The following is a 27,228-nucleotide window of genomic DNA, read 5'->3' as shown; positions in this document are numbered from 1 at the left end:
CAGTGCTGCTTCCCTGCAGGTCAGTGGGCCTATGAAGGGCCTTCAAAGGCAACACATGGGGCAAGCCCCTGTGTTCTGTACAAGTCATGCACAGACTGCAGCTGCATACAGGCAACAGGGTCCAGGAAACAAAGGTTAAATATGCCAACCTAGAAATCTGGCCTGCCTGCAGAGCATGAGAATCCTGGCATCGACATTTATCAATACTTATTTGATTGTAATATTCACATCTGGCTACCCTGAGAAGATTCCTCCTTCCCATTTTAATGCCTGCAAGCTTTATAGAGTAAAGCAAATCAACAGGCAAACACTGAGGCCTGACTGACACGTTAAACAACTCTCAGGTAGTGAGATCATCTGACAATGCAGCCTGAATGATGTTGATAAACCATGGTTTCAGGGATTGCTAAATAAAGGTGATTCCCTTGCTCATGTGGGACAGATTTGCTGGCAGTCACACATCAAGCAATTGGGAATGTCAAGCAATTCTGGGTATCATAGAAGAAGCCTCTTTTGGTGTCAGGGGTAAATTGGATTTCAAACTTCTATGTTTCTCTGCAGGAAATCAGAACTGACTGATCTAACTTGGAGGTGGGCACAGGCTGACTGCTCACAGAACAGGCTGGCTGGTCTGGGCCAGCAGCCCCACTGCTCCCAGCTCCATAGGCAGCACAGCAGCTGTCAGCTAACCTACAGAGTGGGAAAAGGGAACAGCTAAGCCTGGCTTCTGGATTGAGTTTCTCTCAGATTGGCTCAGAGAACTAATGAACCATGATCTGTAGAATTTCATAAAGATACATCCATCTATGAAGCTCTTCTCATCAGGATGTAACTGTTATTACAGCTCCAGGACTGAACATTACAGTAATAATTTTAATCATTACAGAATGATTTTAAAGTGAAGCTTATTCCTCAGACCTGATGTGCTTTCTGCAGGTCTCAAGCAACAAGGCAACAAAACATAAAATTTCTTCTGCTGTCTCTGTTTTAACAGAGAAACAGAGCAATGCTATAGATATTTAGAATTATATATATTAAGATATTTAAAGCTTTTTTTGCTTGAATTTTTCAAGGAAAAATAGAGGTCTGTTCTTAAATAAGGGAAATAAACTGGCACAAGGTGATAGAAAAAGCTCAAGTACTCAACACTCTCTGACTTTGGTTTTCACAAACAGGCCTGCTCCCACACCTCTGCATATGCCAGTGTGCTCTGAAGAGGCACAACCATCAGGAGGAAACAATGTTAGGGTGGGTCTACCTAAAAACTGGATGTATTCAAGTCCATGGGGTGGTGATGGGACTAGCACAGAGCTGTAGATATGGTTGGCCCACATGATTATAAGATAGTTAAAATATACATGAAACAAACCATGTTTATCATGAGAGGGCTCTGATGACTGGAAAAATACCTCAACTCAATAAAAAGAAGACCCAAGGAACAGGGGCTTGTTTGCTTCCACTGCAGTCTCCAGAGCAATGAAGGTACACCCCCCTTGGAATTTTATCCTAAATACTTGCAGGACACAGGAATAACCAACATGGACTTGTCACAGACAAACAAGACTTGACCACTTGATAATTCTGCATCTCACTGCTGACAGCAATGCTGAGGAGGTGAGGGAGTTGATGCAGCACATCTGGGCTTCAGACAATGCCTCCCACAACAGCCTTCCTTAGGAGCTGAGGAGTGTGGGCTAGAAGAAGTCAACAATTTAACATCCAGCTAGGGGCCAGCAGGTACATAGAAAATACTCCAAGGGCATAGTGTTCAACCTTCTCCTGCTAGTAACTGATAATATAAATGTGTGGTCATGCAATACAGCTTGGAGTCTCAGACTGGATATTAGGAGAAATTTAAATGGAACAGATTACTCAAAGAGGCTGCATGATCTCCATCCTTTGCAGTTTCTGAAGACTTGATTAGAAAACAGAACAAAGCTGACCTGGTCTAGTATTGCCCATAGCCTTACAACATACTTGAGATGAGGCCTTTAGGGTCCTTCCACCATGTCTATGAATTGGTTTAACAGACTTCATTCCTGTCAGTAAAAATATTGGTACTTAAACAAACTGCCTTTAGTATGCAAAACACACACATTTATTCATTGCAGTCTGATGATTGTTATGGGTCCCTTCCAAACTGAGATATTCTATGATTCTTTCCCTGCTTAGCTTCATTCCCAAGTCTCTCTGGGAAGCTTTGCACCTCCAGAACAGAACAAACATCTGCTGTATATATGTGAACTTGTGACTTGCTCTCAGCCCAGCCAGTTAACTGCATAATTCTGCTCCCAGGCCCACTGAAGGCACCTTTTTGTCCTCTGTATGCTTTCATCACAGAGACAGGCATGGGTAAATTTACTGTAGGGAACAGTTTCCATCAGCAAATCCTTTCTTGTGACACAACCATAAAACAGTATTTGCAGTGACATACTGGGTTCTCTGCTTAGAAATGTACCTCCAAAAAAAAAATCAGTTCCAGGTTAAAGGATTCTACATCTTTGGTATTTTGCTTCAGAAAAATATTCATGTAATTAAGATTTTAAGGCTGCTACTCTCGGTCTGAGGAATTCTAATTGTTAAGAGCAAAAGCATTTGGCAGAGGAACAGAGGTGTCAGAGCATCTATTCATAATGCTATTGTGTGCAACAAAATAAACAACCTCCATCTCCAAATAGATCAGTGATACCCTTTATCTTTCCCCTCTACCAATTTCCAATTAAAGAATTGCATTTAGGATTTGCTGATACTCCACACAACAGCTGCTGGTAAATTTCTGGCTGACTGTACAGAGCAGCTTCTTGGAAGGCCAATGTGCTGTACATGCATGGCAGAAATGGAACAGGCAGCCAGGATTAAATCACAGTAAAGGGGGAGGGGAGAGGAATGCCTGCATTACAGCCTTGTGAGGAATTACTGGTCACGTTAGTTCTCCAAATCTACCCCTGCCCTAATTAAGCTGCATTTTCACTGTAAAGCAGGCAAACTGCCAGCCATGGTGAAGTGAATCCAGCTTTCCAGTAACTGCCAGGAGCTCAAAAGCATATTCATGTTTAAAACAGAAGCCTTCAAGAATAAGGGGGTTTGAGGAGCTATGTTTGAACAGGGCTTGAGCTAACATTAAAATACAATTCTTAAGATAGCAACATTTAAGGTGCTTTAAGGTTTTGTAAGGTGTGGGCTTGGTTGTGCGGCATCCTCTGAGCCTGATTTTATATCGATGTCAAATATGACCATTTCCTTTTGAAGTCACTACAATCTATACAGACCATCCTGTCTTTTTTTTCCTGCTTCTCTGAGGGCAGGCCAAGGGGTTTGAGTTTAGCACAAAACATTTGCAGTCTGGGGCAAACACAAGTAATGTAGGGGCCTGATTCAGAGCAGACTCCTTAAATCAGTCTGTGGTGTGTATGTACACTGGATCAACAATGAACCTGTGCTAAGACATTTGGTCCAACAGCAGAATATATTTTCAGTTTTCTAGTCAGGATTTGCTAGCCAACTATAAAGACCATATTAGCTCTTAAGGAATTAGAAGCTCAGGCCATATGCCAATAAGCAAATCCAGTGGAAGCTGAAGCGTGAGCAGGCACCCTCACTGCCATCCAAACACACAACTCAAGGCAGGGTTTCTGGCTAACAGGCATTCCACAGGAGAAGTACTACAAGGTCTTCGAGGAATTAAAAAAATAGCTCATCCTACACATCACCTTTCAGGCATAGTGCACAAGCTCTGATAACTGCTTAACTCCTCCTCCTTTCCCCCTTATAATTACTTAAATGACAGGGATTCAACTACACAGGAACCCACTGAGCAGTTCAATAGCAACTCTTCCAGATCAGACTCAGGAACAATGGAGGAATTGCCTGCTGTGCCAGTCCCTATGCAACAGCAGAACAAGTTTTAGGGGCTAAACACTGAGAAAACCTTGCTCATTTGGATCTTAAACCAAATATCAAACACATCCTTTTCCAAAACTTCTCTTGTCCTTGCATTGTTAGTAAGAATAACGTGCAAAACTCCTAATGGACAGAGTAATTAAGAACAAAGAAACTATGGTGCAAAATATCCCACTTAGAAGAAAAAAAAAAAAAAATCTATGTCAACTGTTCCACTGTAGATGCTGGTTTGCAGGCTAGGAGACATTCTGATCACCACTCCTAAAAAGAAATCAACATTTTTTTTCCTTTTCAGAAGACATTTCACCAACATCTCCTTTTTGTAAGGCAATTTTTTTTCAGCAATTGAGCAATAGGCCACAGTATGAGAAGCAGCAAAAGCATTTTATTTGCTGTATAATTAGTGTCATTAGAAATATGATTGGTAAAAAAACACATGAGTCCACACAGAAAGGAAAGCTTAATAAAATCCAAAGACAACTGGAAAGGTGGTGGTGGTGGTGGTAGAGACTTAGCAGAGAAAATTTTTTAAGTCTTCCAAGGTTCTAGACAGCAACAACTCTTTTTGGCCATCAGAGATGGTAACAAATCTTCCTATTACTTTGCATCAGAGTGTCCTCCTCCACCCTTGTTGGACTGCTAGCTTCAAATCACTTAAACCTATTGTGGAGTGTGAGAAGGGAACTAAACACAACATCAGGATCTCTTCGCATGAGGTAATGCTTTCATGCAACTGTTCTGCACATGCAAAGGCATAAAACTCACTGAGCAAACACCATCTTCTCAAAAATCACTTTAAGTCATAACAACACTTCACTTTGTTTAATTCCTGTATTTTCCAAAAGGTGGTAGAAGTACTGCATTTTTTAAACAATAACATGCTTCTCCTTCAAACAGAAAATATCTTTAATCTTTAAAACAGAATGATTTCTTTTCTGACACTGAAATGACGACAGTCTTAATTCATGGAAGTAACAATTGTGTTTCTGAAGCAACAAGTTGCCACAATGATTATTTGTAAACATTATACCCACAACAGTAAGTACATTAAAATCCCACACTTCCACCTTAAAATAAACCACAAAGATTTGACATGAAATACATAAAAAGTTTATTATGTATGTACCCCATCTTCTTATCTGGAGGAGAAAATCTGAGGCAACAGTTTGGTGCAGTATAGAGAAGCAAAGCAATATACAGTAGCTGCACAGAGCTTGATTGGTTTCAGACCACAACTAAATACTCTTACTATGAATGTTAGTACAGAAATGTTCTGTAATTAGAAAAAATGAGAAGTATTACTCTCATGCTGTACAGTCTTACATTTCTTGGTTAGAAAAGAACAACTGATTGAGTTTGAATCTTTCGCGCCTGAACCTTGCACACCAACTTGTTTGGCTGTTGCCTCTGGAATGTTCAGCACAAAGGTTAAGCTCCAGACATAATTTAAGTGCTTTTCATGTGCAAACTGTTATTCGCTAAAGCTTTCAAAGTACATTTAATTACAGATATGAACACCCTGTAAAGATATGAGGATATGACAGCAGACCCAGAGGCCAATACAGATTTTTTAAAAGAAATGCTATGTTCCACTGCAGTAGTTCTAGTCCCTGATTAGGTCCTTCCAAAGAGGGGGCTTATTTCAATTGTAGGAGATAGACCACTCTTTAACAGAAGCATCGTGGGATGTTGTTACCAGAGTATGTTCGTCCAGCCACGCCAAGCCGCTGACATGATGTAGTCTGTGAGCATCTGTATCACAGTGCAAAGTAACAGAAAAGAGTTAGGAAGGCTGGGTTGACAAGGTAACTTCAGCACATTCCAAATATGATTTTTAGCTGGATTAAATACTAGTGCTGGATTTTAAAAGTAACTACAAAACTAACAGAAGAATTCCAGCTAGTGTGGCTAGAGAGAGAGATTAACAAAGGCTAAATTACATTGGGAATACTCAAAGCCTGCTTACCATTACTCTACAAAATAGTGTTGGATCTCAAGAACTACTAACAATTCTAAAAAGTAGTATGTTGAAGAAAATATACCTGGTATCTTGACTCTGGTCTCTGGATCACTCACAGTCCAAACATACACCATCATGTCCATGCCTCCAGAAGCAAAGTGTTCATTGTCTGGTGACCATGCAATGCAAACAACTTTTGCATGGTGTCCGTAAAAGACGTTATGCTCCTATTTGAAAATGAGAGAGACAAGGGTTATTCCAATAGTTAAAGCTGCTTCAGGAAATCACTAGGCTTTCAATGTGCAGCATCAGAATGAGCTACTGCAAGACTCCAGACAATGTACATCTCAGATGCAGATGGATGCATTAAGCAAACCAAGTGGTGGCTTCATTTTATGTGATTTATTTAAATACATAGTAGGCCAATAAAATACCAACCCCCTTTGTAAAAAAACAAAACATCAAGACATTTTTCTATGAAAGCATGATATGTTAAGGGCATATGCAATTTAGAGGCTTCTAAAATTATCCCACAGATGTTTCACAAGACAAAATTATTTCAATTTTTACTTGGAAAATGAAATATTTTTTGTGGAATGTCATCCTGTGTTTTTACTTCAGTTTACAGGCTGATACACATTGACTGTTTGAGCTGAAAAGTGGAAATAGCCCATTTTTTGGTTTTTAGTTAAAAGACAGTAGATTGGCAGATAAAGCAAGATTCCCTGTCCTAGCATGTCCCTTTCATAGCTTAGTCCTTACCGTGGAACTGTGTGCCTGAGCCAGCAGAATTCCATTGCCAAGTCTGCTTTATTTATGTAATTGAATTTTATTGTATTGTACGATTCTTATCAAACTGAGCCTACATTCTTGTCCATTTTACAAAAATGCACACAAGTTCTCTAACAGACATGGCATGTATTTTGTTACATCCTTTAAAAATCCCAAACTAACCAACCAGCAGTCTAGCAGATCCAAAGGAACTTTTTGTATTTAACTATGGCTAGCCTGTGGAAATCCAGCTCCTTCCCTATCTTAACTATGCATTTGTTTTTAGATGGGTTTCAGTGCTTTCCCAGCAGCCAACCCATGCTGCACATTTCCTCAACTATTCTTACTGTCTGGAGGGTTCACATAGGCTGCTGTAAATACCAGTACTAGCCCAAAATAGCAGGTAAACAGTCACAGAAACATCAAAATTTACATCAATGATTTACAATTAAGCCTCAGCAGCAACAAAGTCCTTCACTACAGCAGATTTAGACATGGGCTGTCAGTCTATTTGTTTTTAAACAAAGACAACTCTCATTACAACAGTTCTTACCGCATAGCCATCAGCAACACTAAAGACAGTGACTACTTTGTTTGCATCACAGACTGCAAGAAAGGCACCATCGTGAGAATATGCCAGGTCAGTAACAGGACCTTTAGCTTCCAAAGTCTTATCATCGCTTTTCAAAGAGGTTCCTTGGATTGAATACAAATGGACATTCCCATCCTGCAAATTAATAGCAAAGGAGGAGAAAAGGTAGAAGAATCATTTTACAATAGAAAGAGGAGTTCCTGAAACTTTTTGCATTAATTCTGTCTGGTAATGCTTATGTTAAGAAAAGGTTTAGATAACCTGTCATTTATGCTGGTTACAATCCACCAAAGTGTGGAAATTAACCCATTTTCTATAATTTGCCAGCTTCAAGAACACACTGGATAAAAACAATTTGGCAATTTCAAAACAGCAAATAAAGGAAAGAAGACTTAATTCAAGAAGTGAAATAGACTTTAGGTCACAATTAGGCAGATTAGGTCACAATTGTGGCAGAACCTAGGGAATGAAAGCCCAGGAACACCAAATACACACACTTAAACAATCCTGATGTTGTTACAAATTGTCACCTACCATTTCTCAACACAACACATCTACTATTATTTAATACTTCTGTTACTTGCTCCAGTGTTCAAAGTAGTACAGATTTAGGAAGTGCAACCTTACCGCTCCTCCCACTGCTGCTGTACTTCCTGTGGGGTGAATGGCTACAGCTTCTGGCTCATAGCCAAGGTCATCAATTGCAAAACATTTTTTCTTATCTTTCATCAAGACAATCTGTAAGTAGAAAACCAGAAACTAAGACCCCTCTTCAAAGTACCTAATATAAAACTATTACTTTAGTAAAAACCACAAATTCCCTCTAGTTACTCAGATGTTTATTGTAGACTCATCTTAAGGGAACAGTTTCATTCTTAGGAAAAAAAAACACTGAAGAAATGCCTACATGTAGTGACTAACTAATCTGCTGTACTGCAGTACTCATGTTCTAAACTATACATAGTCCAGGGCATTCTCCATTGCCTTCAATTTTGCTTCACTTGGTTTGAACATGAAATAAACATGGACAAAACCAGTATTTTTAGCAATGTTTACTCCCTTCTTTGTTCATTGTTAAAGGGAGGGAGGCAGGACCAAATTAGTAGCAAGTTAATGCTGCAGTCTTAAACCTTAAAGGCTATTTCCTATCCAGTTTTATGCTATGGTTATAACTCACATGAAAACAGGTTTGGATAACACTATCAAATGTCCCAAACACAAAACCAGCACCCATGCAGAAAGCATAAATTATTAGAAGTTAATAATGTTTTGATACAAGAGAGCTTCAGTGCAATGTCTCAGTTTTCTGTGATCTGCATACTAGTGGCACGTGAGCTAAAGCTGCTTATGCTGTAAAACAACACTAGTTAATTGGATTAATTGTAAAAAAATAAAATGCAGGATAAAAACATCCTTTTGCCAAAACTGTGTCACTGAACAGATCTGGCATGAATGTGATTCTGAGGTTTTACCTTCCAGCACAAAGCTGTATTGATAACAAATACAGATGCATCCACACAAGGGACTTTCTGAAATTTAAATGTGAAATTGGTACAGGATGCAAAGAGACAAGGGTTATCAAGTATCCTGCTGAATTATGTTCCCTATAGGTCTTATTAGGAAATTCTGCAGATATGCAAGGTAATCTCACACGAAATAGTTAAGTGTTATCACACATGGCATTATTAACACAGCAATAGTTGATAATCCACATGTTATTACTTACTTGTCCAATGCATAAAACTACAGTATAACCACCAGGACCCACAGCTAAACATTTTGGCTGAACATCCATTTTCACAGCATCCTGGCCACTGGACGAGGATGTGCCAAGGTGAAGAAGCAAGAAGGACAAAGCAGGAAGAAATTATTCCATGTTTACCATTATTTTAAATTGCCCATTCAAATAATCACCCACTAATCCTCAAGAACATGCATAACTTAATTTTCTTATCTACTAATCAGCAAAGTTTGAAATGAAAGTCAATGTTACTATACTATAGTTTAATTTTTAAACTAGATTATCTTAACAGGATTCTTTAAATTCTGGTTCCATGAAGAAAGAGTGTCCCACTCCTCCTAAACACATTTATCTCCATTACCCCTGAGTGTTTATGAATGACAAAGCAAATACCCTTCCAAAGCCCCTAACTAAGTCACCCAATACAAGACAGTCTCCATTTTACCTATGGAAGGGATAAAACAAATTGAAAATCCTGGGATGCATTTCTCATTGTCAGAAAAAAGCACAAGGCTGATACAGTAATCATTTCTACAAGTTTCCATGGTAACATAAGACCTAAATAAACCCCAGCATTTCTATTTACCATATCAAATCAACAGCACTCTTGCTGTAAAACAATTATAGTGCAATAACAGGCCACATTTTAACTAACCTGTAATCTCTCTTGCTAAGGTTGGTGTAGCGCACAGTGTCATCCATGCTGCAGGTGACCAGCTGGTCCATTTCATCCACTGCCATTCTAGAAACCTGGTTTGTGTGACCTTTCCCAGAAAAGCCATCATTCTCTCCAGTTTCAGAATCCCAATAATGTGCATAATGGAATTAAGGAACATTTAAAGATACTGGTGCAGTCAGATTCCACCCCATAAAAAGTTACATAATTGAGAGAACAGCTAAGGTTAGAAGGGAGCTTTTGAGATTTAGTCCAGCCTGCTGCTCCAATTGGTGTCAGCTACAACAGGCTGCAGGGCTCTGTAAGGTTTTGAGTACCTCTAATGGAGACTCTATAAGCTCCATGGGCAACCTTATAACATTTATTAAGTGAAACTCTGATGTTCTATAGTGAGCTAAATGACCTACCACAGATGGCAGCAAATACTGGAGTAAGTAGCACTCGGTCAGAGACTAGAAAACACTTTTTAAAGAATTTTAAATAGAAGCCCTTGTAAAACTGGCTTTCCCTCATGATATATGGTAACATGTGAACTAGTCACACTGTATTACAGGTCTGAAAAGAAACAGGACCTATATTTATAGGAGCTTATCCCAACATGACACCATTTTAAAGGCAGGAAAAAGGACTGCAGCTTTAACTATAAGCTTCAGAATGTTGGAAATATAACTTTCTGCATATTTTGCCATAAGTGGAAAATATGTATTGCTGTTTCTTGATGTTACAAGAGGCTAATTTATATATTTACTTGCTTCTCCATACTATCAAGCTACCCATCATGAAGACACAACAACTGAAAATTAAGAGCTGGCTTACATTTAGTAGGAAAATGTGAAGGCAGGTATTAAAACGGGTATTAGGGGAAAACAAAATAAACTTTAGACAAAGTATCCACTTGTGTCCAATAAACTGTCTTTGGCAAAGCTTTTTTTTTTCACCTCTCCTAATGAGCTCTCATATCAGACTATAAGACTAGAACAAGCACCACTATCATTCAAAGGATATTAATATGACCATCATTACTTCCAGAGTAAATATAGGACTTTCCACCATTTTTGTGCACTGTAAGACACTGAATTGACTTACTATGACCCTGTGAATGGAACATAAATAATTACTGATGAGCAATTTTTAACACATACATACACTTATTTGAGAAGAATGATAGGTTATTCAGAAAATAACATGCTATTCACAAGCATAAAAAGTCACCCAGTATAAAAACCACTATTTTACAGTCTGTTATAGCACTACTATTGCTATGTCCTTGATGAGAAACAATAAGGAACATGGATGTCCTTATTAGCCTGATGAGCCAAAATACTTTTGTAGCCTTTTCATCACTGCTTTTCAGGCACTTTATGATTCAGGGAAGAGGACTAAATATGGTCATGTACCCATACCAACTTCCAGAATTACAGCAGTGATGGCAAAAATCTGGGACATTGTTTCTAGTTCATGTAAAAATGTAAGTTCCCATGAGAGAGAGTCTAGTGTCAGTGAACTTTTTAAATCCTAAAATTAAAGTTCAATTGCATGGTAACCCTAATCACCTTGTCCACAATACACTAGTTCTGGGAGAATGAGACATCTCTGGTAGTTTTCTAACTATGCTGTATTTCTTTTCTCATCTCAAGAATGCTTAAAAGCTGCCACAAAAGGTAAGTCGATAACATTAATTAAAATGAAATAATCAGTCTGGGTATTTGCACAAAGCACAGTGTCACCCATCTAAAGAGTAACTTCTTGATTCAAGAAACAGTCACATACAGCTCATTTGGCAATGCTAATTAAACAAAGCTATTTTTCAATAGCTACTTTATAATAGATAACAATTCCATCTTTACAGCTTCAGTCACTGAGTCATTTATTGGTGAAAGTCATGCAGTAAGAGAACTTTAACCTACCTTTATGACACGTAAAGGCTTATTTGGATTGTTCTTGTCCAAATAATTGATATAGCCAGACAGGGAGATAGTCAGTAAATGGTCTTTCTGCCACAAGCAACCCAGCTGCTGATCCAACACGTTTGATCCCATGTTAAAAGTATTTACAATAGAATTAGCACCAACATCCCAGATTTTAGCAGTTTTATCTCCAGAAGCAGAAAGCAACTGACTACTGTCAGGGCTCCAACTAATCTGTAAAAACAAATGTCACCATAAGACAGTAAATGCATTTATTAATCCAAGACTTTGCAGTTCATTAACTGGGTAATGAAACACTATGGATCATCTGCACAAATGAAGTGATACTTACAGCATAAATACCTCCATCATGTGCTTTGCCTCCACCAAGAGCACACACTTTCTCTCCAGTCTTCCCATCATAGACAAAAATCTTAAAAGAGCACAGAGACATACAATTTAAAGGGAAAAGCAGTAATAGGAAAAACCCCAAGACAGTATCTGATATTTTGATACGCTAGAGTCCTTCTTAAGGAGAGACAAAAGCTATGCTGCACTGAATAATTAAGACTAAATAATTGAGATGAAAATTGTAAATAATCACAGCAAGTCCTCTGTACTTTGGATCCAGACATTTGAAATTCTGGAAAATGTTACAGTTTTGACTCCTACTGTGATGACAGCTGTTTAGCACTTCTGCCATGGGAGTCTACCCTTTGAGAAGGACAAGCTACCTATGGTAAAAGAGTCATTGTCAACCTGCCCTTATCAGTAGGGAGTACACATGGAGCTGGGTTGCCATCTATGAATTCACCATTTCAGCTAGACCTCTCAGGATCATAACATACATATTCCAAAAGTCCAACATATTCCTGCCAAAATAACTTGTAAGAGGATGCTAGGGAGATGGATTGGGGAAAAAACCCAAGTAAGAATAGTCTGGTTATTATCACTTATCAGTTATTACAGATTTACAGGAGGATAGCTGAAAGTTTCAACTTGTGGCATAAAAAAGAAGCAATATGGGTTTTACAATACTAATCCTATTCCCAAAATGCACAAGAAAATCTTCTCATGCTAAAATCAGTTTTAATAGAGTTCCTTGTGTTTTACCTGCCCATCTGCACTAGCTGTAGCAAATCTGTTCCCATCAGGAGAAAATCTCACACAGTTCACAAACCGTGTATGGTCCTGTAGAAAAAAAGTAAGAATCAGCAAACAAAAAAAGAAGAGACCATTTTTAAATAGAAGACAATCTACTAACAATGAAGTTCTCTTACATGTGAACCATAAATTAGCTGTGTAGGAAATGTTTGCTGTAGAGAATTGCTATGAGGCAAGCTTAGGCTCTATCTGAAGAGAACCATGGGGCCAAGAACAGTCCAGGGAAGACACTGTGACATCATTACTGATGTAGTTAACACAACTCAGTGCATACCAGAAGAATGATTACCCAGTTTCAGGGATAAGCAGTAAAAAAAGTCAGCCTACAAACATGAACTTCTTCCCCAGTGGTGACTGACTTCTTCTGCAACATTCCTCAGATTTCAACTCTCGCTCCATTGCACAGTGATTTTATAAACACAAGAGTATTATATCCTTCTTATTGCAAAAGAAAAAAAAAGCACAGGCATGAGGAATAAGTTACTATTTTACTAAAATTCCATTCCTGGGAGACTGCATTAGTGGTAGTTCTGTGAAGTAATAAGGCAAGACTGATGTATGCTCCCCAAATAGACTATTTACAAGTAGGAGACTATTCAAACCACGCAAACTAAAAAACACATGTTAAATAGGGAAGCACCACAATGAGGCCAAAGCTCCCATGCAGAGAGATTTGGGAGACTATTTTTAGTAATATGGAAGGCAGGTTCTAACCTACTTTCACCAACTATACCTTTTTTCCCCCGATGATACTGCAGGCTAATTTAAACCATATAACAGCCCATACCAGAATCCCATATATCAACCCAAATATCACTTTAAAAGGAAGACTGCCTCACATATCAGTCTAAGCAGCACTGGTAAGCAATTTGGACTTCAGAGTTCTAAAAGAACCAGCTTAGCAAAATGCAAGTATCAGCTTAAGTTCAGAAATATATTAGGCAACTACATCATTTCATTGGATTGTAGAGCTCAAAACAATTCCTTTTCTAGAACTGGAATGGAATCCTTACTAAAGTCAGCATATGAAAACTACTCAAGGCTAATGTGTAAGAAAATAAAAGGCCTACTACAGTGTTTTTAAAACTAAAATACAAACTAAACACTTTCAATCGACTACTGCAATAACATCCAACATCTTTACAATAGTTTTTTTGAGGCAAGAGGTCTCCTGCCTTCAAAGCTCTGCAGCTTCGTGGCTTTTTATTTTCTTTGGCCTTAAGCAACAATGAATACCTTCACTGCGGTTTCATGTAAGAGATTGTAACAAATAGAATAAGAAACAAAGTTTAAAGGAACATGGAAACAGAAAACCAACCACACAAGTTACATACCCATTCCATGAAGTAGAAATTAAGTTGTGCTTTCAAACATCTACATTCACCCTAAGTGGCCCTGGGATTTCAGATTTGAGCACTCTATCAGACTGGAAAGTTACATGAAAAATCACCACATTTCTTGAATCATGCACCTTGGAAAGCTTCAAGAAATTCTACACACATCTGCCCTGGGAAACAGAACTCTGAAAAAAATCAATAGAGCCAACAAAACAGCCTACTTCATCCCTTCCGTAGCTTAGTGACAATGAAAAAATAATATTGGAAAAACTGTTTCAGGTTCTCTTTTTAACCAACCATTTATTTTGGTTTTCTTGGCCTGAGACGAACTATTTTATGAACCATGTAATATTTAGTGATACATGGTTTTAAGAAAGCCACTTGACATCAGCTATGCTTCAAAGTGGGGAACTGAGAACTTCTGTTATAACTGCTAGCTGTGATAAGAACTGCAAACTTGGTGGAAACTGCACAGTTTAAGAGAGCCACATCTAAACTTCAACTCACGCTCAGTGTAAACTTGAACTTGAAAGGCGGTCCCTCAAAGAAGGCAGCGCAGTTGTCATCACTGCCGGTTGCCAGCCGATATGGTCTCGTTTGTTTCATGTCCACGCTGTTGATCACTTTATTGTGCCCAGTAATCTCACCAACAGAAGAGCCACTATCCCACAGGAACACTGCTCCAAACCTAGTGAGAAAAGCACACAATAAATACAATTCATAAAAGTTACACGTAGATTAACTCCTTGAACATCTGCAAACGGCAGATTTGAGTGCACTCAAAGAAAAGAAATTAGGTCATCTCATTAATCTCATGCAAGCGCATCATAGTTCCCTGAAGGCTATTTGAGATCTTGCTGGTGAGAGTTTCTAATCTTCAATAGGAGACATTTGCTGAAGGGGACAATCAGGTTTTGCATATAAAGCTTCTAAAATTCAGAGATCCAATATATATTCCTCACTAAGACTGTTAGTTTATAAAAGAAAGCAGTAAATTATTCCATCTACCTAGCCACAACACAGACTGCAGAAAGCTGGGGTAACAATGACATTGGATCACAGTTATCTGACTATTTAGCCTAGATTGAGTACCATCACTTTTAAAACTCTTCTTCCTTAAATCTTTAAATAATAATATTTGTAAAAGCTTTTTTTGACAGTTCTTGCTCTAAATCACTTAAAAAAAAAACCAAAACAGTATAATCAATGCAGAGGCACTAAAGTGCCAGAGCATTGCTATTTGAAAGGCTTTCTTTAGAATCCCTTCAACAATATTCTAGACTGAAAGTCCATTCACCTAATAGGAAGCTGGCCATGTTTTTGAAGAAGGAGAGCAAACTCACATTCTATCTACCCAGGGGGAGATGAGGCAGAGGGAGCAATGGAGGACAAAGAGTCCCTTTCAAGGACACAGTACATGACAGGGATTAAAGAATGGTGCAGGGGACTAGGGAACAGCACCACATGATATTTTTCAGCCCTTTAGGCATAAGACTACCTGGTTTGGATTCTGCTTTAAGAGTTCTGACAGTCTTTGAACATTAAATGGAGGACACAAACCTAAATCGGCATCTCATATAGTCAGGTAAAAGATGACTGCTTGTTGTCCTTTCATTAAATTACCATAATAAGGCCTAAAAATATAGACATGTTACCAAAGGAGAAAATTCAGATACACTTTTTTTTTAACTCTTATTCAATCAATTGAATAAGACCATGAGTCCAGTAAGTGAAGGAAGAGGGAAAAAATCTTGTTTTCCCATTCCTACCCTATCAGAATTTGATTAAAAAAAAAAAATCTACCAAACAGCTATCCTTGAAAGTAACACCCACCTACCTCTAAGAAACAAGTCCCATACAATTTTTAAACTAATCAATTGTAACAGAACTGTATTTTTCAACTAATTTAAAGCTGTCAAACACTAGAGAAAGAAAATATCACTGCAAAACAGCACAACTTGATATCAAGACAGGGAAAAAGCACTTCATTCTATTGAAGAATTAAAAGTTCTCTGTAAGGATGTTAGGATGCAGAGGTTTACAGTAAATTCATGTATGTATGTATAAAACCACACAAACACAAAATAATTACTCACTTTTCCCTTCCTTCTCCAACCACAGCGATTCTCTTGCTGTCTTCAGTCCATGCAAGGTCCTTGATTTTTCCTGCAAATGGCTGATACTCATACTTCAGTAGGTGTTCCTTCTGTGTAGTATCCCAGATTCTCAGCTTTCCAGAGACATCTGCCATAATAAAACAGAATATAACTATTGTTCCAGCATGACTCAGTCACATGACTCATCAATCTGCCACAGTAGAGATTTTCAGCTACACTGAAGACTTGTACTAGGGACCTACTACATTACTCTATTACAACTACTACAAATCTCTTTGTTTAGGAATGCTGAAGACTATATCCATTTCAATAAATTAGGTTTTTAACCAGATATTACGATTCAAGACATGCAGCACCAAATACAACAGACTGAGAAAGCATTTGCAGACACATGAAAAAACTGCACAGTAAGAGAGCAGGAACTTTAATGTTATCAGCTGGTATGTGATAAGTATCTGTTACACAAAGAAGAAGCCAGTCCAGCCCCCTTGCCCAGCAGCTACAAGACATCTTAGTGAACCTTCACTGGGAAGTAAGCCACCCTACACCTACAAGGGAGGAGTACAGTGGATAGTGGCTGATGCACTACAATTTGTACCTTCAAAGGAGACCTGTTTTGCATACAAATACCAGGCATATGTGATGTACAAAGAGATTTCTGCCCACAGAACTCAATTCATGCACATCAGCATGCTTTTTGTATACAGAAGCATACACACACTTAATGGTGTGGATGCCTGCACTATCTGAAATACTAGATAGGAATGCAACAGAATATTCAGGAACAGTAATGTCAAAAGCAGCAGACATGGCACAAGCAGTTAACAATTTAAGACTTGAGATAATGAAAGCTCCCTGGGTCACTGTTTCCACTGAGTATTGTAAAACCCAAGAGCTATTCAGAACAATTACTGTGGTGCAGGATTGTCAGGATTGTAACCGGAGGAATTGTTCTATACACAGACAAATTTACACATCTCTAATGAAACCCACACAGCAAAGTCTGTGTGTATTGTACCCTTCAAAAAAGCCACTGTTTTAGAATAAACCACGTGCTAAAATATGCATCTTTCACCTCAGCAGAATGCTTAAATTCTGTTCACCATTTGTGGTGCATCTTTACAATTCAATTTAAACACACAACCACCCTGCATCTTTCGGACCTGGTCATAGACTGATCTTTGTCACTTCTGCTAAAAGGATGGATTCAGAACTTTATAGAGAGAATTTGTTATTGAAGCAGAATTTTAATATGGACTTTACAATCTAATTGTTTTCTCCGACTATTAACAGATAAGACACAGAGCTTTAACTTTGCAGTATCTCCCATTACTACATCTGCTATGACTGTAATAAGAGAAATTACCATAAAAGCCAAAAGCATAATGCCAAAGGTCTGTCTCATCAAGCATTAATGCAGGCTGCATGGCTAATGCAGATTTATAGACAGAGAAATGAATCTTACATGTTATACTTAGAAACAGCTTAAACAGCTTGGTCATCTATCTTCAGACCCCATGCTCAGCAGTATCACAAAACTATTTATAAATGACACACAGAAGATGCTTTTTAAGGGAAATACTGCAACCTAAATTCTTTCACTTGGGTAGGACAAAAATTAACCAAATACTTCCCCAGCACAGTATCTATTACTGTTCTTTTACAAAGGACTGGAAATCTAAAAGACTACAAGAAAAAAATAAAATAGTTATTCTGAGTATTAAGTGCTGCACAAACCTAGAGCACCGAGTTTGTAGAATACAGAATGCAAACTGGATTTTCAGAGGGTATTCAATTTGACACATGGTCCACACACAAGACTGAGCCAAGAAAATCCTGGCTGTGCTCCCTTTCAGACAAGAATATGAGAAAAAGGAAAAAAAAAAAAAAAAAAAAAAAAAAAGGCTCTGCTATCAGAGTTCTGGGGAACCTTTAAGAACGCCAAAAATACTGATTCTAATATAGCTTTCTGATATTTTCTGAAACCAAGAAGGAGAGGACATTTTACACTTAAAAAAAATACAGTTCCCTTCAAATTGCTGAAAGTGAAACTCCCATTCTAAGAGCTTTGCAGGTTTCTAAGGGGCTCATATTCTGAATGTTTTATTTTCAGATATATTACTTTAAAAATATATCTATTTGGCCACATTACTTGCTTCTGAAGCACTTCTAATTGACTATGGCAAGCATTTAAAAAAAAAATCTATATTTTAGCTGCAAGTCTTTGAAAGAAATACAAGTTACAGTATTGTATTTATCAATATTCTTCACTGTATACCACTCCACCTGAAAAAAAATATCAATTATTTGATGCAAGCTTCTATTAAAAAAGGTTTGTTTAGTTCTTTGGTAGTCAAAATCTCCTATAATACAGGAAATTCACACTGTAAAAATTCACATTACACATCTTCAGACTATTGATTCATATGCATTACACAAAAACTGAGACTACTCTTTCCCTGCTAACTTGCCAAGGAAAGCTTTTTTAGTTCATGCTAAAAAGTAAAAGTCATAAATGTTGCCAATTTTGGTCAGGAAGAAGGGGAAAAAAATGAGTACACACTGTTTTAGAATCCCTCTCCTGCCTAGAAAGTATCAAAGTTTATTAACATCACAAACAATAATCCTGTATTTCAGAAATAACTTTTCACTCTGTTGCATTTACCCAAGTCTTCATCACAGTAAGTATTTTCGGGTTCATTTCCAGGTTCTTTATTGAAATACTACATTTTAAAAAGAATGTCACTAAGCTCACTGTCTGAAAGAGGTTAGAGGAACAAGGACAGAAATCATTCCTCCTCCAAAGACAGTGCACCTAAGTCCACTGAAGCACATCCCCTTGACTGCATATTCCACACACACGCACAAAGTGCTACCGTGGTTTTGCCAGTAACTTTAACAGCTCTGTCCACACACATCTCATGCACATGGATACTTTACCTCCAGATGCTATGTAGAATCCACTAGGAGCATACTTGGCAACTACAACCTGGTGGGCATGCTCAGTGTAGATGTCAGCAATTGCAGGATTCTATTTAAAAGGGGGAAAAAAAAAGTTACAAAGTTGTACTTCCTCATTTTCAAAGGAATAAAATCAGAAATTCAACAATAAAATTCATCATTTCTCCCTGCACTCTTTTCTCTGCACCCTGCCTTCCAGCTTAAATTGAGCAACTGTCTAAAAGTGAGAAGTGCAGTACACATTGCAGAACACTGCTGGTACCACTGAAGCAACACACTACTTTTTAACAACTGACACGAAAAAGGATTTCCTCTTAAGGAAGTCTGAAGTGCTGGGACCCTTTCTTCTCCAATACCTGCTCAACAGTAGAAAAACACTCTCCAAAATAACAGGCCAAGTATCAGGCTCTCTTTTTTAGAGGTAGCCCAGGGATAAAGCATTTACTCAAGTAGGATGCTAAATACGAGCTGCGCTTTCCAATGCACATCTAAAATTCTACTGTAGTCAAGCATGAAACTTAAGCCTGCAGTCAACCACAACACATGGCTGTTAATCATCACCATGTACCCAAAATCACTCAATAACCAATGAGATGTGCTAGGCTTGCTCCTTCTTGATAACTACAATCTGCTTAAAAGCCAGAAGACCTGGTATCAAGAGTTGTACAGGAATCCTGAAGGAAAATCACTGCCACTCCATCATAATTTTATCTCTTCAGTCTAAATTACGTTTTCAGACATAATATTTCAGGATGGACAACAAAATAAACTCTGTGTCTCAGCAAATCAGTAATGTTATACAATAGAGGCACCACACAAACCAAAAAAAGAATGACATCAAGGCAAAAAACTGCTTTCATATTAGTTGTATAAAAAAGTCATTCTGCACCCCTCTCAATTACAGTGTATATATGCTACAATAGTAATACACTACTCTTTAGAAATATTTTCTACCATTTAACAGGCTTGCTCCAGCTCCAGAAACTTGACTCATATAATCAAAACAAAATTCTACTTTAACTGCTATAATTAATACAGATTTATTCAACTGAACCAGAAAACCACCTGATGTTATGGTATGACTCAGCCATCCAATCAGGAAAAACTAAAACACCCGCTCTGTGTTAGAAAGCAGCCTCCTGCTCACAGGAGTTCTTGCTGCTGCAGTACTGTTACATCTCAGGAGACAGAATTCAGCTTGCTCATGCAAAAAGGAACTCTTTTCCATTCCTGCTTTTATGCATTGCTTGAGTGCATTATAGCTCTACTTAAGTCACAACCATCTGCACTTACAGCATGCACATCCCTCTTCATTTTGTGTCCAACTGGATTTCATCTGAGCAAGACAAGATAAAGTTTTCCCTATTCTATATCTGCATCACCTACATGGTCAGGGAGCTCAAATCCCACTGCATGTTGTTATTAATGGCATGGTAGGTGCTATTTTACAGCAAGAATCTCCAAGAGCCCAGGAAACTAAGCTGAGAGACTAACTTAAAGGGTTACATGAAAGATAAAGACCGAAATTTAAGATATGGTAAACAGATTCCAAAAACCAGGCAGTAAGTTAGGGCTGTCAAATTGTTCATTATTTATTCAGTAGTAATATTTCTGCTTTTAAAGTCAGTTTTCTAACTTGCATGTTTTTTGTATTGGGCCCAACCCTAAAAAAAAAACCTTCTAAAAAGATATTTAAGGAGAAAATTATAGTGTGAGCTGAGACAAATGTGGTACATAGATTAAACCAGCAGCAAGCTTATGTGGCTTATGTCAAACACTGAAACCAGAGCCACATATGAAAGTGAGCAGTTTCAGTTCCAAGCTTCAAAGTAGTGTTAGACTCATGAAGATAAAATATTAATGAAGTATGAAACCTTAAAAAAATATCACTACTCTTTCTCACAGAGCTTTTCCAGCACTGCTCCAGAACTACTTCTTGTTAAAGGAAGTCTCTAGATCATGCTCAGAGATCAAGCATTAACCCTGAATGCTATGTTCATCTGATTAGCTAATGCTAGATAGCTTTAGACTTAAGGAGAAAGGTGATCACTGCATTTTGATGACCTATTTTTTTTTTTTTAGTTAGAGCACAACCATTCCATTGGAGAACTGCTCATGGAGGGACTACACACAGACTTCCCCGAGCATTTCATTTTGATGCTGCAAACTATTAAGAGAGGCTTCTATAAGGTGCAAAGAAGGAACAGCTCTTAACTAAGAGTGGACACACTTGCAAGTCAGGCTACAAACTGCAACATTCCCCAGCATAAAAGCCATATAACAGGGCTTGGTCAGTTTTTGTGTTATTGCTACAATATATTCTGTAGTCACCTGTCAATTATTAACAGTAGCAAACTCCCCTTGTCAGTTGGGTAAATCTGCCTGTGAGCATGAACTGCACCATAAAACCAAGGATTCGTGACTTCCATTCTCACCTTCCCTTGAGAGTTTAAACAGCTTGAATTTGAATTCCCACAATCCCACCTTGCCTGTTCTCAGGTCACCGTGTCCCCTACACCCCCCAGCTCACGCTGGGGCTCACATTTGGACTGGGCTAATCCTCAGTGAGCTGATTCAGGTAAAGCAAATTGCTTTCTTCCGATTTAACCTCCAAAACAGGGTCAGGAGAGCATTAATAACAGTACAAGGGAGAAGGTCAGCATTCACGACTTGGTCAGAAACTGTAATGTAAGCAGAGTGGCTCTTCCCTCTTCTCTCATCACACTGTGTGCCATTACAGGGTTTAACTGGGGCTTCTGGTTTCAGAAACTCGAACTTTTCTTGATACCGAGAGCAAAACACGATTACAAAGACATTACAGCGACACACTGAAACCAGACTGCAAGCTTACTGTTGGTTTTAAGTGGATGAATTTAAAACTGATAGCAATCAAGAAATCTGTAAGGAATTAAGTTATTAGTAGAACTTATCTATTATGGCATGACAATAAAGAAATGTCTGAATTTAGTGGGGATGATGAGATAAAACAGGGAAACAGCTCAGTTTACATAGGTGATTTACAGGAGCAGCCATAAACAAATCTATTGTTGTGGAGACCTAGAAATTCCAGAGGTATGTCCTGCCCCTCCCCCTGCAGCCCTTCCTGCTGCAGGCCAAATCTGCAATAGGAAAGTAAATCTAGGAGGGAATTTGATTTCCAAAGAACAAGCAATCGCTCTGAAAAAAAAAGACAGTGGCCTAAACATGCAACAATTCCTCCATGCTTTTCAAAGGGATGCCATCTTTGAAAAGAAATCATTCCAATAACTCTCTTAACATTTCTCTAGTTAGCATCACAGAAAAAAAACCCAAACCCAAACCTCCACACTACTGAAAACATTAACTGGGGCATTCTAACATATAATCGATGAGCAAAATTCCCTGTGAGCAGTGCTGAGAACTTGCACCCAGCTTGTCATGGAGTCCAGCAACTCATAACTGTTTTGATTTCTGGAGTTGGGGCTGGGTGGGGGGGGAAGAAACTGAAGAATAACACGTTTGAAGATACAGGTTTGCAAGTATTTACACGCTTCTCTGACAGGATAAGGGCCCCAAACAGCAAAGAGGGAAGAGTTCATTTATTAGGCAAACACAACACTCAACTTCATAATAATGATACCTAAGAAGATAAACAGGGCCAACCAGAATATACCAGTCCCTCATCTCTTAAGTCCTATGCGAAGGGGGAAAGAACTGCACATTTTGCCGAGATTTTCTACATGTTTTTACATTCGCTGCCTGTGGTTTTATGCCTGAGTCATGCACTCCACTTATTCCCCCGCTGCTGATCACGGATCTGTGACCTCGATTGAAATCGCCAAGACTGAATGAAGCAGAGGCTGTTAAAGGAGGGGCAGGGAGACAAAATGAAACTTAGAGAAAGCTTCACACTAGAAAACAAAATAAATCAAGATACATTACATCAATGTTCCTGATGACGACACATTTTCCATTGGTATAAAGAAAATTGTTGCCCTTAGGATCACCTCCAATAATTTTGGAAACGCCTCGTTCAACCTGTGGAAGGCTGGCGAACACTTTTTCTACGGAAAAATAAATGGAAAAAGGAGATAAAAAAATAATAATAAAAATAAATTTCTAAAATATCAAAATAAAAGGAAGGCGCTTAATGCCTCCCCGCCACCGGCACACGCCCTGCCGTGCCGGCAGCCGCCGTCACTTGTTGCTGTCAGCGGGCAGCGAGGCACCGCCGGCTCCGCGCCATCCCGCGGGGCTGCACCAGGCTCCGCAGCCCGCGGGGATCCCCGTGCCCCTGCCCGTCCCCGTGCCCACCCGGCGCCTCGGCGCCCCCGCCAGCTTACTGATCTCGTACGGCATCTTCGCCCACTGGTGGCGGCGGCGGCAGGCTCGGGCAGGGAAGGGCGGCGGGCGCGGCCGGGCCGGGCTCTGAGGCTCCGCTGCCGCCGCTCAGCCCCGCTCGGCCCCGCGGCGCGAACCAGGAAGCGCCCGCGCCGCGCGCCGCTCTCCGCTGCCTTTGACCATATATAGTCAACTCTGCTCGCGCCGCGCCGCTCCCCGCCAGCCCGCGCCGCGCGCCCGCCCCCGGAAATGCCGTGGGCTCGGCCGGGCCCGGCGGGGCCGCGCTGGGGCGGCTTCGGAGGCGGCCCCGCCCCGCGGGGAGCTGCGCGCAGGGCGGGCCGGGCCGGGCCGGGCCGAGGCCGGGGCCGGGCGGGCGCCACTCGGTGGCTCTGACCGGCCTCGGCGGCGCCGCGCGTGCGCGGGGGCCGCTCCCCGCCACGGCGCTCCCGGGCGGTGCGTGCGCGTGCGCGGCGGCGGGGCCGCTGAGGGCGGGGCTGCGCGCGCCGGTACCGCCCTGTCCCGGGAACGCCCGGCGGGCACGGGGGGACATCCGCGGGGATCAGGGAAACCACCGGCGGGCAGAGGGGGGACATCCGCGGGGATCACGGGAACCACCGGCGGGCAGAGGGGGGACATCCGCAGGGATCACGGGAACCACCGGCGGGCACGGGGGAACATCCGCGGGGATCAGGGAAATCAGCGGCGGGCACGGATGGATATCCGCGGGGATCACGGGAATGCCCAGCGGCCATGGGGGGGACATCCGTGGGGATCACGGGCTCCACCGGCGGGCACGGGGCACATCCGCGTGGAGCCCGGCGGGACGGGCCGGGCAGAGGCAGGCTCGGGTCTGCGGAGGAGCAGTCCGGGGCGAGCCCTCTGCCCGCTGTCGGCCCTTTCCCGGCACCGCTCTTCGCCGGGAAGCGTGGCCGCCCCCGCTGGCTCCCGCGGCATCCCTTAGGGCGGCTCTATGCGGGTCTGGCGCAGCTGTCGCTGTCGGGATACCGGGAGTGTGCCTTGAGCTACCCCGACGGCAGAGCTTTGGTTTTGGAGGGGAACCATCGTCCTTGTCAGCAGGGACTGACTCGCCAAAGTCACCTCCTGCGGGAGAGGCTGTGTGGGTCCCCGAGTTCCTCTTACAGAGCTCTTGGGAAGGCAATTCCTGTCCACAGTCAGTATTTCCTTTAAGATCAGTCTTATCTTCATCACTTTTATATTTACGATTATAATATCCTGTAGTTTTATGCCATTCAACTCCAGATGCTGCTGAGGTGCTTCACAAACTGCTAATTTATCACCTGAGTTGTCCCCTGAGGGAACAACTGGATGACTGTTGGATGACTGTTTAAATTAAGCTAAACCACGTACAGCCATTCATATTTCCTATATAACTTTGGATAAATTGAATTCTTCTATCCCTCCAGTATTAATCTAAATATATCTATTAATATTAATCACGTGTACAATCAGCTCATTTGTGAAGTGAGTTTTCTCCTATAGGACAGGGCAAAAGCATCAGGATAGCTGGTATGACAGGACTGCCTTGCCCAGCATGTGAATACAGAATATAAAAAGAGCAAAGCTTTTGCTGTGCTCTTGGCCCACTGACCTGTAAAACAGGCATGGGGGAGCCCTGTGGGATTCTCCTTTGTAGGCTGGGAGAACAGGTTGGGGTGGAAAAGCTTTGGGTTGTCAAATGCAGGAAGAATCAATATTGCAGTGCAGAGGTGTAAAGCCTTTCATGCAGAGAGGGGTAAGCATTTCAGGGTGAAAGGATGCTGAAATTTCTCAAGAGCCTGTCCTGAGTCGGTTTATGCAGTCGTTCTGCTCAAGGGGCAGTGAAGTCTGCACTTAACTACACTGGGATTGTTGCAAGAGATTTCTGTATTTTTCACTTCTGTGCTAAATGTAGTTGGATTTTCCCTTATTCAGTGTTGAAAGAGCTGTATTTTCCTTGAATAATTACCATATGCCAAATAAAAATCAAGTCATCCATATGAAACCAGGTTTGTTTTTTTTCTTCACCTCCTAGGATCTTTTTAGAAATACATGAATCTTTATGTATTTATTATGTCAATATTTCATGCTAAAGACAAAGCAGTCTACATTGCCCATAAATTTGGGGGTTTTTGTGCCCCAAAGCTGTATTATATCTTCTTACATGCCCAGAATCATGTTTACATTTTTGCAGCTACATTAGTTCATTGAAGATACTTTCCCTCCTCGTAAGGAGGGAAAGGGTTGCCTTTGTAGTTTTTTAAAGCACTGACCTCTGCTCATATCTTAAGATTTTCAATATAGATTTGATATTTACTTGAAATTATGTAGCTGATGCATTATAAATATCATACTCACTAGGTTCCCATAAATAGCCAAATAATGGCTGTGGCTTGGAAGTAGCAAGTGTGCCTGTAGAAACTCCTGTAAAAAATCCTAAGTCAGTTTCAGAAGATTTTTTTTTTCCCCTTTTTTATAGGTGCCTCAAGTATTTAAGAGATGAGAAACCCAAATCTGGATCTTCCCAATAAAACGTGGTACTCTTGAAGTGTCCATTCTTCAGACTATAGAAGGGAATTGAATCAATGAATTGTTACTTTTCCCTTTGTAAATATTTGATTTAGTTTTTAATTACTTTCTTAGCAAGTCTTAGTAGTTTTTTCTTGTTTCCACAGTTGTCCTTGTACTTTAGGTCTTGAGGTTTTTTGGAACAGAGATCTTCAGCAAGCTCAAGTAGCAAGTGCTCGTCCTCCTGGGGAACCACAGCCAGCTCGTACTTGGCTGCAGATTTATTAATAATACTTGAAGAAGTTACTGGTCCCAGATGTCCTACAGCTCTTCTCTTGAGTGACTGAGTTGGGATATCTCTGCTATGCCACTTGGCATTGATGTATCTGAGGAGATGAAAAAATTCTGCAATCCTTGGCCTGGCACTGGGCATGAATGAAGGCATTTATCGGTTATTTGGAAAACCTGGTTTCTCTGCATCTTTTTCAAGAGTGCTTCATCTTCATAGCTGTAATTACAGAGTGATGTCCTGGACATCATACAGAGGTTGCTTCAGAGAATGCTCAAATGTTATTGTTTACTTCTTGTACTTTACCCAGAGGATACCATTTCGCAGATACATGCATGGCTTGTGAAACATGTAGTGATTGATTTCTATTCCGAAGAAGGCTCCTTTCTCCAGGCCTGTAGGTATTGACCATTAGGCAGTGATATCAAAGGTGTTCACATATTGAGAGTTGAATACTAATGTTATTCCTAAGGCTCTGGGCCAGAAGAAAATGGAAATTTCTGTGAAGGTGTGTGTACTTACAGCTGCATTTCAGAGCAGTGGCTAAGAAAGTGATGAAAAACCAAAGTTTATGCTGTTGCACTGCTCCGCACGTCGAATTTCTAAAATTCTTAGCAACTTTTCATATTTTTTTTAGCTTTTACCCTTATTCTTTGCTGACTAAGAGGTGACTTGAATACAGATGAAAACACGCCCCTTTAATTTGCAACTCAGCAGTATAGCCTGAGGCACGTGTTAACAGCTCCTTAGAAAGTATTTCACAGTCTTTTGGAATTTCCACATCACTTAGCAGAGCATTGCATTTATATACAAGTTCTGTCTGATGCTGAGTAGCCGTCAGCTTTTCTAAAAGGAATTTAGGTAAAATACGTCTTTATGCTGTGGTTTGTTGTTTTTTGATTTTTTTTCTCCAAGGCTGCAGCTTTTATTTCTCCCTGTTTTGAAGTCTAAATGGTGAAATCTGCCCCCAGATAGTCAAACAGAAATG

General features: G+C 40.2%; 2 protein-coding genes across 2 annotated transcripts; one reads left to right on the top strand and one right to left on the bottom strand.

The window, feature by feature from the left end:
* Nucleotides 1-4,265: 4,265 nt before the first annotated feature.
* On the bottom strand, nucleotides 4,266-23,758 carry WDR1 (WD repeat domain 1). The gene is made up of 15 exons (XM_054633254.2): nucleotides 23,449-23,758; nucleotides 23,048-23,169; nucleotides 19,106-19,196; nucleotides 16,145-16,292; nucleotides 14,556-14,736; nucleotides 12,661-12,738; nucleotides 11,900-11,980; nucleotides 11,548-11,781; nucleotides 10,646-10,733; nucleotides 9,620-9,776; nucleotides 8,950-9,037; nucleotides 7,851-7,961; nucleotides 7,185-7,358; nucleotides 5,943-6,087; nucleotides 4,266-5,652 (listed from the first exon to the last, which is right to left on the bottom strand). Exons 1-15 carry the CDS (start codon nucleotides 23,462-23,464, stop codon nucleotides 5,543-5,545), a joined length of 1,824 nt encoding a protein of 607 aa, XP_054489229.2. The 5' UTR covers nucleotides 23,465-23,758; the 3' UTR covers nucleotides 4,266-5,542.
* Nucleotides 23,636-27,228, top strand: LOC143693987 (uncharacterized). Its single transcript, XM_077177701.1, has 2 exons — nucleotides 23,636-24,617; nucleotides 26,119-27,228. The coding sequence occupies exons 1-2, from the start codon at nucleotides 24,184-24,186 to the stop codon at nucleotides 26,237-26,239; spliced, it is 555 nt and encodes a 184-aa protein (XP_077033816.1). The 5' UTR covers nucleotides 23,636-24,183; the 3' UTR covers nucleotides 26,240-27,228.

The sequence above is a fragment of the Agelaius phoeniceus genome, chromosome 4 (assembly GCF_051311805.1).
Source record: "Agelaius phoeniceus isolate bAgePho1 chromosome 4, bAgePho1.hap1, whole genome shotgun sequence".
Lineage (NCBI taxonomy): Eukaryota > Metazoa > Chordata > Aves > Passeriformes > Icteridae > Agelaius > Agelaius phoeniceus.
The sequence above is the reverse complement of the archived record's forward strand: the minus strand, read 5'-3'. Positions and strand labels throughout refer to the sequence as shown.

Bases quoted from the DNA above. Each gene is read 5' to 3' on its own strand.
- WDR1 (XM_054633254.2), bottom strand. The intron at 11,981-12,660 runs GTAAAACACAAG...TGCTCTTTTAAG, and splicing joins CAGCTAGTGCAGATGGGCAG to ATTTTTGTCTATGATGGGAA. The intron at 7,962-8,949 runs GTAAGTAATAAC...TTCTACTTACAG, and splicing joins TAGTTTTATGCATTGGACAA to ATTGTCTTGATGAAAGATAA.
- LOC143693987 (XM_077177701.1), top strand. From the start codon at position 24,184: ATGCCCAGCGGCCATGGGGGGGACATCCGTGGGGATCACGGGCTCCAC. The intron at 24,618-26,118 runs GTCAGTATTTCC...TTGTTTCCACAG, and splicing joins GAAGGCAATTCCTGTCCACA to TTGTCCTTGTACTTTAGGTC.